Genomic DNA, 13097 nt, shown 5'->3' on the forward strand with positions numbered 1-13097 from the left:
CTCACAGTGGACTGTTCCCTGAACCTTCACCCAGCAGATAACCTTGTTCTGGAAGATATCTGTACTCCCACTGAACATCTACATTTCTGTGTCATACCCTTCCCCACATCCTGCCTTTTTGTGTATATAACCTGTGTGAAAAAGTAAAAATTGCGATCTGATCAGCCTATAGACAGGTCACCATTCTTTGCATCTTTGCCTGCTACCCCCTTCCCCCCAGCTCTCTTTCAGGTGATCTCCCCGGACCCCTGTTTAATGTCCGGCTGGACAGGACAAAGAGTCAACTCAACACTCATTAATATGGAAGTCACTGCTAACATACAAAAGAGGTTCCACTGGCAGCAGAGAATATATATACTCTTGCATATGGACAATGGTGAATTTGACCGAGATGCGTGTTCTTTGTTCTATATTCAAAACCCAATTGGGCACATTTTTGAATTCATAGGTCATCTTCCAAAAATAAATCCATTTTATTATTACCACCACCAACAGCAGCAAAACAAAAAGAGTGCTCAAAAGAAAAATTCTTGACTTCAAACATATTTACTTTGTTCATCCATACTACTTTATTTAACCAGGCATTAGAGTCCAGTATTAACACTGACAGTGATCCAGAGGGATCGGTTAATACAGTGAATTCACTGGAGTCATAGACACCACTCTGCAAGTGTAGTGGGATTGGATGCTGTCTACCACAGTAGTGTTCACAATGTCGTACAAACCCAGTGTATATCCAGGGAGAGTATGGAGAGAGTCGAGGGTGAAAAACATGGTGGCTTCTACCACGCCATTTCTTCCATCAATGCAAGTAACACAGACCTATGATGAGAAACGATGACAATGAGTCTAGGGAAGGATGTAACCCAACACAGATGGCCCTCCACATCCCCAGAAACCCAGATCCAATCAGCAGGTCCCCCACCCCATCATATCCTCACACTCTACTTCCCTGTCTCTACAACTCATTCTCAGACTGTCCTAACCAAGGTCTGACCCACCTTCATCAGTAGGTTGCCACACCTCAAACCTAGTGCACTCAAAGTTTCTCCACAATTTTCTCACAGCCAAGACAATTTTCTTACTGTTGTCCACAGAACAGCATAACATCAAGGAAAACACACAACTTAGGAATTAAGCATACACAGACACACACACAAATGCACACACACACACACAAATGCACACACACACACATACACACACACAGCAAACACTATATTATTCTCTGCTTATTTCCTTTTCAATCAGTAAACAAATGTGTCCACTCTGGCAGAAGTTATACTGCCAAACATACCACACAACACCTTGGTCAGGAAAGGGAACAGTGAGTAAGGAGGAGAGGCAGCTGCCTACCCATGACAAGACAACATCAAGGTCAATTACCTCTTCCATATTCTGAGAGTTGAGGGGGCTTGCAGAGTGGATATTCATGTTTGAAGTGCCCGGGTTCATGGAATACTCAACCAGCAGCAAATCTCCATTGAATGGCCTGAATCCTAAAACAGCCATTGAAGTGAGATTATGTATTAATACAGTCAGGTCACAGGACATTTATTGGGCCTAACTCACTGCCATATGCTGACTAACATTTCCTGCACGTAAACTAATTTTCCAAACACTTAGACCTCTTAAATATCTTCCTATAGCAAGGAAAGCAGAAAGCTATGTAATCACTGATTCTTTACACTGATGTGTTCCCCAGGCATCAAGAAAGACATGTGATGCAAATATTTTAAGATAAATCGCTTATAGTTATGTAATGCTGTCAATGATTCAATTTTGAATGTATCCTGGGACAGTGTCACAAAGACTAGAATCTCAGGACCCAGAAGCTTAGTGGCTGGGTTTCCTAATCCCATGCACAATTCTCAGATATGTATGAGTTTCTGGTAACTTTGAGGAACCCTATGTGGAAAACCAAAGTTAAAAAGCTACTTGGCAAACAAAATCAATTGAATCAAAACAACCACATGGCCACATGGTGATGGTCATCACAGGGGACAGGAGCTCTAGGCAATATTTAAAATACTACCCTTTCCCCCTGTATTGTACCCTACTTTCAGTTTCAAGGACCCTCAAGCCCAATACTTATATTTCTTGTTCTATGTTTTGAAAGCTGTAACTCCTACCTCCAGAAAACATGCATAACGGGAAAAACGTGTCCTTGCTGATATAGATGTTGTCTTCAGTTATGGAGGTGACACATTTGATACAAAGCCTTCTGCCAAGTTTTGATGGCTCACTGCCCTCAGGAAGATTATTCATAGCTTTCACCTATAAGAGGAGGCAGTGAGTGCAAGTGGAATAAAAATTTCATGCAGGAGATTGTCCCCTTACCAAGGATTCCCCATCAGAACAACAGCATTTACTCCTGGGCATAGGAGGGGTGCTGTTATACCTGTACTGAAGTGAATGGAAACTATGAGTTTTGGAGAAGTTTTTAAATAATAATCAGGAAAACCAGGCCTAAGAACTTGTCAGACACACCAGACCCAGTAAAGGTGCAACTCCCTCATTTTAACCTCATAAAGAGGTGTGCACTTATCACTTTGATAGCAATGGCCCTTAGTGACCTATTTTCTGACACTTGATGGATTAGTCATGGATTGACAGGGACAAGCAAAGAATGACCCTGGCTCTTCAGCTGAGCTCATTCCTTGTTGTTGATAAGTCTACTTACCTGCTTTTTCCAGTCCTGCAGATTACCCCTGTGGCCCTCATTCAAACAGTCCACCCATACTTGACCCGGGAGAAAGTCCCACTCTATTGCTCTGCATATCTACATAGAACTGTTTCTTTGATGAAAATTCACTGATCCACAACACCTGACTTTACAGAAGCAGTTCCTTCACTACAGTCTGTTTCAGGTTCTAATCTTATCAATAAAGACTCTATTTACATCTCATTTCTGAAAGCTCCCTAAAATCTCCTTCGACCTCTTTAACCTTTTTCATGCAATATGTAACCTGTAAGTTTTGTTCATTTACATATTGATTGTGATGTGTTATATGAGAAATAGGAATAGTGTTTAAGACTGAAGAAAAAAACCTTTGTAATTGTGTCCAGATTGCCAGAGAAAGATGATTTTCTGGCAAAATGCCACCGTTGAGATCACTACATTTTATCACTTTATTATTATTTGACAATTTCTGACATTGTGAGAAAGCATCAAAGTTTGCCTATGTTCCTGACAAAGTGCACTTATGACAGAACTGATATTTTAAAAATATGTGGAAAACAAAAACCCAGGATTGTAAAGAAAACATAAGAGAATAAATACATATTTTTCTAGTAAATATATTTTTGTGATTATGGAAAAATCTATAGTGAATCTCTTGGACGAGAAAAACAAGAAGTGAAAATTATAACTATCATTGCGATGTTACAAAAATTAAAATAACATTAGGACTCTGCTTCTCTGTTTTCAATTTTACCATGATTTTATAATGATAATAATAGTTATAGTAATAATGTATCTGATTAATACTGGCAAAGGGATCTTCTGTGGCCTTCTATTGAGACTCTCAATTGGAAAAGCATAACTAAGAATAACTTGACAATAGCCATCAATATATAAATAGTTGAACTGAAGTGAGACTTACATCTGTAAGTCATCCAAAATTTATAGTAGTATTTAAAAATTTGATTTATGTTAAATGTACTTTAGTTGGGGATGAAGAGTTAGCTCAGGGTTTAAGAGCACTTGGTGTTCCTGCAAGGGATCCGGTTTAAATTCACAGCACCTACTTGGAGGCTCACAACCTCTTCTACCACCAGGTAAGCATGCTGATCACAGATATACATACATGTAGGCAAAATACTCATACACATAAATAAAAACATCTAAAAATTAAAGTAAGCAAGAAAGTGTTCTTTAACTGCCGTAGAAAAGTGTATAAAACATACTGTCCTGCTGATTCTGCTAGTTGGATGTTGAATAGAAAATAGCTGCTTAGTATATGATAGAAGTTACAGGATTATAAAGAACCGTCATTTACATGTTGTTGAAATACTAAGAGAAGAAAAAATATTTAGAAAGCAAAGAAGCATCACTGCATTGAAATATTAGAAAATCAAACCCACTAATCTCAGAGAAGTGGAATGTCAACTTTGACCATATAGCAACATTGACTGAATCTTTTTTAAAAAATGGGTTTTCACCATGTAACTGGGGCTGGCTTGGAACTCTGCAGATCAGGCTGGCCTTGAACTCATAGAAATTTCTCTGCTTCTGACTCCAGAGTGCTGGAACTAATGCAATATACCACCATGCTCACCCAATGTAGTGGTTTGAATGATGGCTTCTGTAATGAGCTCAGATATTTGAACACTTGGTCCCCAGTTGGGGACACTGTTAGGAGAGGTTTAGAAGGTGGGAGTTTGCTGGAAAGAAATGGAAATTTTAGAGATTACCAGCATTTCTAATCCTGCCTATTTGCTTTGTGACTGTATTTGAAGAGGTGAGCACTCAGCTACCTGTTTCAGTCACCATACCTGCTGCTTTCTCCTATGCCTCATGGCCATGATGGCCTCTTGCTTTTCTAGAACCATAAGCCCAAATAAATGCTCTTCCTGAAGTTGCTCTGATCATGTTTTATAACAGCAAGAAAACAGTAAGCAGTACAGTAAGAGACTCTGGATAAACTCAGCCATACCTTGATTGCTTTGAAGATATGATTTCTTGGTTTTTTTTCCACAAGTGCAAGGACATTTGTCCCTATGTTCAGAAGCACATTGTCACTGATTACATCGGTATTGAAGAAGATGGTTTCATTAATCCAGCCATAGTCATTACACAGAGAGGTCACAACTCCCTGAATAGACTTGAATTTGGAGTTATCTACAACACAAGTAAACAAAGGTCACACGGGTTCATGTCAAATGCAAGCACCCACTATAGACAAGTTCGTTTTTGAACACCCTTGTAGATATGAGCACATAGCATCACTCCTCTGACCATAAGACAACAGCCATCACTGCATCCTAAGGTTGTGACTCACGAATGGCACCTCCATGGCATCTATTTCAGCTGTGGCTGACCTTTTCCAGTGGGAACACAAGTGCTACGTTCATCTACCTGCTCAGGAAGCCCCTTTAAACTCCCACTGTTACTAGTATATGCCTGACTCAACAGCAACAGCAAATGCATAGCCATAGCTCTACATTCTCCAACATCCCTTCTGACAAAGCATTAAAAGATATGTGCAGATGTAAGGACACGTCGCCAAATTTCCTTTTGCTCTTCATAAATCTTATGGGTAAGTACTGTTTGGGGATCTGCCTCCTGTACCATGCTGGGACAATTGGTCACCTTCCTGTACAGTGCCTTCCTTACAACCCTGCCTCCTGGCTTCAGATACATGTGTTCATGGAAAACAAGGCTGAATTCCCTCTCAAAGTGCGATGTTCCCTTTCTCTGGGGGATAGCCAAAGACATCTTTCAAGGGCAAGATGCGAAGGCAGGGACATTACAGCCCACAAAGACTTGTGTCACGTGTTCTGTGAGTTGGTCCAAACACCCTCCTGCTTTGGCATACCACAGGAGCTTGGGGCACAGTTCATTACTGGCCTTACATGGAAACTCAGGAACATCCTCTTGCTCAGTGGCCACTCAGGATGGCAGCAGGTCCCTCTCGGCTCTTTGTGCCCCACCGCAACTTAAGGTGGAGGAAAGCCTTTCTGAGGAGTCTCCTTGGGTGGGGATTGAAGGGCGGGAAGGGTGGGTGTTCCCAGATTACCTATATGATGTTCTTGCGATGTTTCTTCAGACATGTTCTTCCCATGAAAGCATCCACTGTACAAGGTGGTACAAGTTGTACAATGTTGGGATTGCCACCAACCTGAGCAGTGACCACGGCTTTCAGATGACTCAGTACTCTTCCTCTGTCTGACCCTTAAGATGAGAGTTTCCCAGCCTCTGTGAGATGATAGTAAACGGCTAAATGGAGGTTCCCAGGAGAGCCAGGGACAGGATACCTCCCTGGCTGCTGCCAGCTTCCCTTATAAAGCTCTGTCTGGGGAGATCCCACCTCTTTCCACTGCCTAGCCAATGAGAGACAATGGTATGTGTACGTCACTGCTTATGTCATTGGCTATGGACATTTGGTCCCACCCACCCATTGTGAATACACCAACAGGAAGGCCTCTGGAAAAGCTGCTTGCAGTTGCATCCTTGCATACTCAGTGTGCTTTTAAGGGCTCTAGCTGTTTTCTACATTTTCATGAGAGGGTCGAGAGTTTGTTGTAGGAGGTGTGGAAGGAACTCTCATACCTGCTCAGCCCAGTAAAAATCATGCTTGGTGACAGATATAAGTACTAGCCAGGAGGCTGGCTAGTTAAGGCACTTGTTGCCTTTAGTGGAGGCCCGTGTTCTGTTCCCAGCACCCACAAGGTAGCTCACAACTGTGAAAATTTTCAGTTATATTTGTTCCAACACACTCTCCTGGCCCATCCCACACCAGGAATTCAAGTAGTCCCCACATCTACAAGCAAAATACACATATACAAGCTGGAAATGATGGCCAATGCTGTCAATGCTGTTAATGCCAGCTCTCTGGAGACAGGAGAAAGAGGTTTCTGTGCGTTTGAGGCTCAGCTCCTCTGCATTCTCACTTCTACGCCAGCCAAAACCTCACAGTGAGACCAAACACAACAAAAAACCACAAAAAACATAAAAACCTATCTGTACATATGAAATAATTTTAAAAAGCACTAGACAATTGTTGTTAGAACCCGACATAGTGTGTGGGTCTGTGTGTGTCTGTATGTGTGTGTGAGATGGGGGAGAGGCAGAGAGAGAGGTAGAGGGGCAGAGGGAAACATTATAGGGATAGTATTCCTATTTTTTTATCTCTTCTTCTTCTTCTTCTTCTTCTTCTTCTTCTTCTTCTTCTTCTTCTTCTTCTTCTTCTTCTTCTTCTTCTTCTTCTTCTACTTTTTTTTTTTTGGCTTTTCGAGACAAGGTTTTTCTATACAGCCCTGGCTGTCCTGAAACTCAGTCTGTAGACCAGGCTGGCCTTGAACTCAGAAATACTCCTGACTCTGCCTCCCCAGTGCTGGGATTAACGGCATGCACCACCACTGCCTGGCTGCCTTCCTAATAAGATACACTATATAATTTGCAGTAGAGTTTTTCACAGTTCTTGAGTGCAGATGCCAGAACTCATGTACAATATGTACAACATCTAAATTAGGCTATTTTCCCTAGGTGATGTAAAATCCTTCTGGGATATATGCTTATATTATGGATTGTGTGGCTTAAGGAGAGAAACAGACCACCAGAGTTTCCTTGAGGTCAAGAAGTGCAATTATTCTAAAAGGATACTTGTGCCTCTTAGTCTATCAGACTGAATCAACAGACTCCAAAATAAATGGGAATTTTCCCAGGAATCTCATGCTGAGAGAAGACAGTGGTCCCACTCAGACTGGGATGGTATCTCCATGGAAGGGATCTCACAGTTCCCACAAGTTGGAAACCCACCTCACAGGATAGATTGAATCCCAGACAGTATTGTGTCAGTAGTATGCAGGGCCAAATCTTGACTGGGAATGCTTAGATGTACATATCTTGAGATTTGTATCTAAACTTGGATCTCACTTCCAGGCCCTGAAAATGGACCTGGGCCATATCTTTGGATGACTTTGTCCTACTTCACAATGTGGCTCCACTAAATAAATCATTTTTTTTTTGTTTTCTACATTTAATGTGGTTCTTTAATTGGCTTATTTGAGGATGATTAGCTGGAAATGACTTGACGTTCAGGTTGTAACCACCAAGATTGATAGTAATCCCCCTTTACCACATGGCCCATTCTCTCTTGAAATGTAAATAACCAAAATAGCCAATAAAAACTTATTCCAATACCACATAAGCATGCTATTTCACTTAGCTAAGAATCCAAACCAAATAAAAACCAAATAAACACACAAAACCTCTGAAAACCTCTAATTCATTTGTTCTAATACTACTCAGTCTTCCCTTAGTGTTCTGTAATGTGTCCATTTTAAATTGTTTTTGTTTTATTTTTGAGACAGTCTTGCTATCTGCTCTGGACACAGGCTAGATTCGAGATATACTTGCCTCAGCCTTGTAAGTGTTGGAACTTATGTTGTACAACACCACACCTGGCTCCAATTAGTTTTGTACTCACTTTTCCAACCAAATCATTCTATGCAATGCACCAATGACTTCCCATTGTTAAATCTAGCTTATTTTGCCTATAAGCAGTTTATGGCACACGTAATGGTCTCTTCTTTACAAATAGTTCCTTTAATTGGATAGTTTACTTTCTACCAACTAGGCTGCTTCTCTGTCTTCTTTACCAGTTTCTTCTCAGTCTCAGAACTCTAAACAATGAAGTATTCAAGTAGCCTGTCCTCCGACTTCCCATTTACACCTTTAATTAGTCCTTCAGTGATTCCATCTAGTTTTTATGGTTTAAAATTGGATCGAAGCTGAGAATTTTCAACTTTGTATCTTTAGTCCAGACTTGTTCTGGATCCCTGACTCATATACCAGTGGCCATTTCAATATCTTCCTACCAACCTTTCCTGTGCACCTCAAATTGAGAATTTCCAAGACTGTGCTGACCTATAATTCCAAAGTTACTTGATAAGGTCATTTCTCCCACATCTTAGATTTTAAAAAATTGATGATTATAGGCAATGAAAGAAGAAAATATAAAGAGTAACTAATACACTTGTACATTATATGAGTAGGGGGGCTGACTTGTACTGCAGGTCTAGACATTAAAAGTAAACCATTTTCTGGGCTGATGTTGTGGTTTACCAATAGTGTGCTTTTACTGCCTTGCAATAGGCCCTGGCTTCAGTTTCAAGACATAAAAAAATGTTGGGGGGGGGGGCCTGGCTTCAGTTTCAAGACATAAAAATGTTGGTGGGCATGGAGAGGCGGGGGAGAAAGGGATAAAGTTGATAAAAGAAAAAGAAGCAAAGAAAGGAAAAAAGGGAAAGAGGGAGAGAGATGGGGGAGTGAGAGAGGGATAAAGGAAGGGAGGGAGGGAAGGAGGGAGGAAAGAAGGGAGATAGGGAGGGATGGAGGGAGGGAGGGAAGGAGGGAGAGAGGAAATGAAGGAAAGAAGAGCTAAACTCAACCATGTTCCTACTACAGTGTTTTGTTCAGACATGAGCAAATGACCACAAGTAACTTATTGATGTTTTTCTATAGGAATTTTTCAACAGTAGCATTGAGAAACCTTGTCTCAGACCACTGCATTTTCTAAAGTTATAGTAACCACAGGATTGAAAGAATTAATTTTGTAATCGCAACAAAGTCTTGAGGATACTACCTAAGTAATACTTCCTGATTCCCATTCTACTGCATCTAAAGCTAATTTACCCCTGATTTAGCAAGAAGTAAAACACCTTTATTCTTTAAAAAGGTTTTTTTGTTTGAAATTAAAAGAAACCCAACTAATATGAAGAGTCCAATAGATTTTGTGAGTATGATATGTGCCTATACTTGTGTCGTTTACATATGGTTCTGCAGGACAAGAACAAAGCCAACGATGGGTAGTACACCATGGTTTAGTCCCGCAGATGAGAGGATGAGATGAACATCCTGATTCCTACTTAAGATTTTGTTATAAGAGTTTATTTATAAAGCTAATTGTGATACCAACAATTAGGTTGTCTCGCTCTTTTTCACATCTCTGCTTATCCAAGTCCCACTGCTTAAACAGATCCATAAACTGCTGGTAATACTTATTGTAAACCTTTAGCCTGTAAAAAATAAGAATAAATGCTTACATTTTATATCAATATGAAATATCAAAAACAAAACTGAATCAACATATTGACACTCTGAAAAAGAAGAAAATTATAACTGTTTAAATACTCTGATGGCAACCCAAGAAATAAAATTAGGCCTTTTAAATGTCTTTTTATTCATTTTTTCCACAGCTGAGGACCCAGTCTTTGGCCTTATATTTGCTAGGCAAGCACTCTACTACTGAGCTAAATCCCCAACTCCCAAATTTAGATGTATGTAGATTCTGGAAGTGCTTCTTATCCTAACTAAGAGAAATGCCTTCCCATATGGTTTGCCTCTTGAAAACCAAAGAGTTTTTATCCTGTGTGTGTGTGTGTGTGTGTGTGTGTGTATCTTAGGAAAATCAATTTCACCTACAAGCAATTTTTCTCCTGGTTCTAATAAAAAGTAAATTATTTCTAAGTCAGAATATTTCACTAAGCCCTTTTGCACAGCCAACTTTTAGTACAAAGAGTAGTTAAGTCAGTTCAAATATACAAATTTAATTTAAGACATAAAATTAACTCTTCTATACATTGACCATACAATCAACTAAAAGACATTTAATAGTTTATATGGCAGCTACCACTTCCTCAATTAATATCATGAATTACTTTAAAAAATAATAACCCTCTCAACTGGTATTTGGGAGGAAAAAATGTAATCTTCACTGACTTCCAAATAAATATATGTCAGTTCTATGACGGCCTGGGGTTATAACACTACTTGCTTACAGGAAACATTTTCGCTGGAGATTCCAATAGACAGGTGATAATATTTCCTAAGTCATTTGCACCACCAATATATACTGAGAAATGATAGAAATATGGCTCTAAAATTACCAGCAAACTTACAATAGCTTTTGTCTGGTTTTCCAAAATTGTCTCATTTTGTAGCTACTCTCTTTGTAAATCTTTTGAGAGTACATTTGGATTCTTCTTCTCTTCTCAAGAAGAGAATTGTTAACATTATCTGTATTGAAAATAAAGCGTAATATTTAACAACTTCTATTGTTCCTAAACATTCAAGTATATACTGATATGGTTAAAGATTATTAAGCAATATGGATGATATTTTTAAATTAAATTGAAATATAACACCAACATGGTACATAAAAAAGTATCATATGTTTGCTAGGTGATGGTGGTGCACACCTTTAAATCCAGCACTTGGGAAGCAGAAACAAGTGGAAACTTGAAAACTCTGAGAGTTTGACTCTACAGAGTGAGTTCCAGTGTAGCCAGGGCTAAACAGAGAAATCCTGTCTTCAAAACCCACAAAGTTTCATATTTTAGAGTACTTAGAAGTTTGCATTTTCAGACTAGGGATGTACCACAAGTGAAGTCAATGCAAATAAAATGAAGTACACAAAACTCTGGAATCTGAAATATTTTTGGACCTATATATTTTGCATATGAAATATTCAACTTCATCTTAGTTCTGATTTTCCTGGTTGAAAATACTTTTAAAATTGAGACATGATAATAAACAACCCAGGAAAAAACAAAAGGGCCAAGGTTATATTTTACAAGGTTACATTTTAAGTGCTTCACAAACACTTAGCTAAAAGGGAAATATTTCTAAATTTAAAAAAATGCTGTCCAACTGAAATATATAGTGTGTTTCTGTACTGTGGTTAACAGTCAAGCTTTAACTAGATGATCCTGAACATACAATCTTAGAACTCAAGCTTTAAAATACATAAAAATACTCTTAAGAATTAGAATCTAAGTCATCTTTAAATCAAATAGCAAGATATTTGTATGAAATAGGCTCAATAATCAGATAGATAGATAGATAGATAGATAGATAGATAGATAGATAGATAACAAAAAGAGGCAAAAGACCAAAGACAAAAAAAGAGCTTTGGTCTGGAGAGATGTTTTAGTGGTTAAATTGCTTGTTGTGGCAAGCAGGAAAGCCTGAGTTAGAATTTCCACAACCCACATAAAAGCCAGGTGTGATGGTGTGTGTCCTTAACCATAGCACTTAGGGGTAGAGAGAGGCAAAGCCCTGGGACTCTGGCCATTCACTCTCACTGAAATGATGGCTCCAGATACAGAGAAATCCTGTCTCACAAAAAATAATTTGGGGGATCTAAGTAAGATTGCTCAGTAGTTAAGAACATTGACAGCTCTTCTAGAGAACCACGGTTCAATTACTACCAACCATATGATGCCTCATAACCATATCCAAAGGATCTAATGGCCTCTTTAGGCTTTTGAGGGCACCAGGCAAGCACATGGAGCATACATACATGCAGGCAACATACAGACAAACAAACACACACACACACACACACACACACACACACACACACACACACACGATTGACAAAGACATTCCAATTTCAAACTCTGGCTGCCACATGCTCCCACATAATTGTTCATACAAGTGCACACCTGCACAAAACACACACAAACACAAGAATGAAAAAGTAACTCATGTAAGCATCATCGTGACAAAGACATTCCAATTTCAAACTCTGGCTGCCACATGCTCCCACATAATTGTGCATACAGGTGAACACCTGCATAAAACACACACAAACACAAGAATGAAAAAGAAACTCATGTAACCATGGAGATAATTTAGAAATAGTTTAAAATCATTTCATGGAGCTTTTCATAGGGCATTCTTAGTAGGAATTAGGGCAGTGCATAAAAATTCAATAGTTCAAATAATGTTTGCAAAACATGTTTTTCTACCATAAATAGGAACTCTTCTGTAACTAGAATCAATCTGTACTATTAGATATAAGTTTATTCTTTTAAGTATCTATATACATAAATTTATTAAAACAGATTAGAAAACAAATTCTTTCTCACCACCAAATAGAAAATTATATCTCTGGGAAAACTCCATGATATCAATAATTCTTATAAAAGAACAAATTGTTATTACCTCTTTTTAAAAGAATACTGTTTCCCGAACTGTGTGTGGGGTCCCAGGCCTGTAATTCTAGCACCCGGGCAGCTGACAGAGGACATCTATAGATTAAGCCTAGACTTGCCTTCATAACAACTTCCAGGGCAGTTGGAATTCACAATAAACAGTAAGACCCTGTCTCAAAACCAAGCAAGCAATCTACAAAATTAACAAAAGACTCAACAAAAGAAACTATTAAAATGAGGTCATTCAATTGAGAAACTTCAGGACTTTCTGTTCCACAAAAATTTATTTTAATTCTGATTTTTTTATTTATATATATGAATGTTTTCCATGTATGCATGTGTGTTTAATACATGTGTGCTCACAGAGATCAGAAGAGAGGCTCCGATCTGGAGTGATACATGGTTATAGATGATCTAGAATTATGGACTGT

At 38.9% G+C, this 13097-nt stretch overlaps 1 protein-coding gene across 1 annotated transcript; it reads right to left on the reverse strand.

Moving 5' to 3' along the window:
* Window positions 1-548: 548 nt before the first annotated feature.
* LOC117695139 (cancer/testis antigen 55-like) lies at window positions 549-6043 on the reverse strand. Its single transcript, XM_034486006.2, has 5 exons — window positions 5742-6043; window positions 4659-4843; window positions 2133-2277; window positions 1387-1499; window positions 549-822 (listed from the first exon to the last, which is right to left on the reverse strand). The coding sequence occupies exons 1-5, from the start codon at window positions 5773-5775 to the stop codon at window positions 628-630; spliced, it is 672 nt and encodes a 223-aa protein (XP_034341897.2). The 5' UTR covers window positions 5776-6043; the 3' UTR covers window positions 549-627.
* Window positions 6044-13097: the final 7054 nt, after the last annotated feature.

The sequence above is a fragment of the Arvicanthis niloticus genome, chromosome X, assembly GCF_011762505.2.
Source record: "Arvicanthis niloticus isolate mArvNil1 chromosome X, mArvNil1.pat.X, whole genome shotgun sequence".
In the NCBI taxonomy this organism is placed as follows: domain Eukaryota; kingdom Metazoa; phylum Chordata; class Mammalia; order Rodentia; family Muridae; genus Arvicanthis; species Arvicanthis niloticus.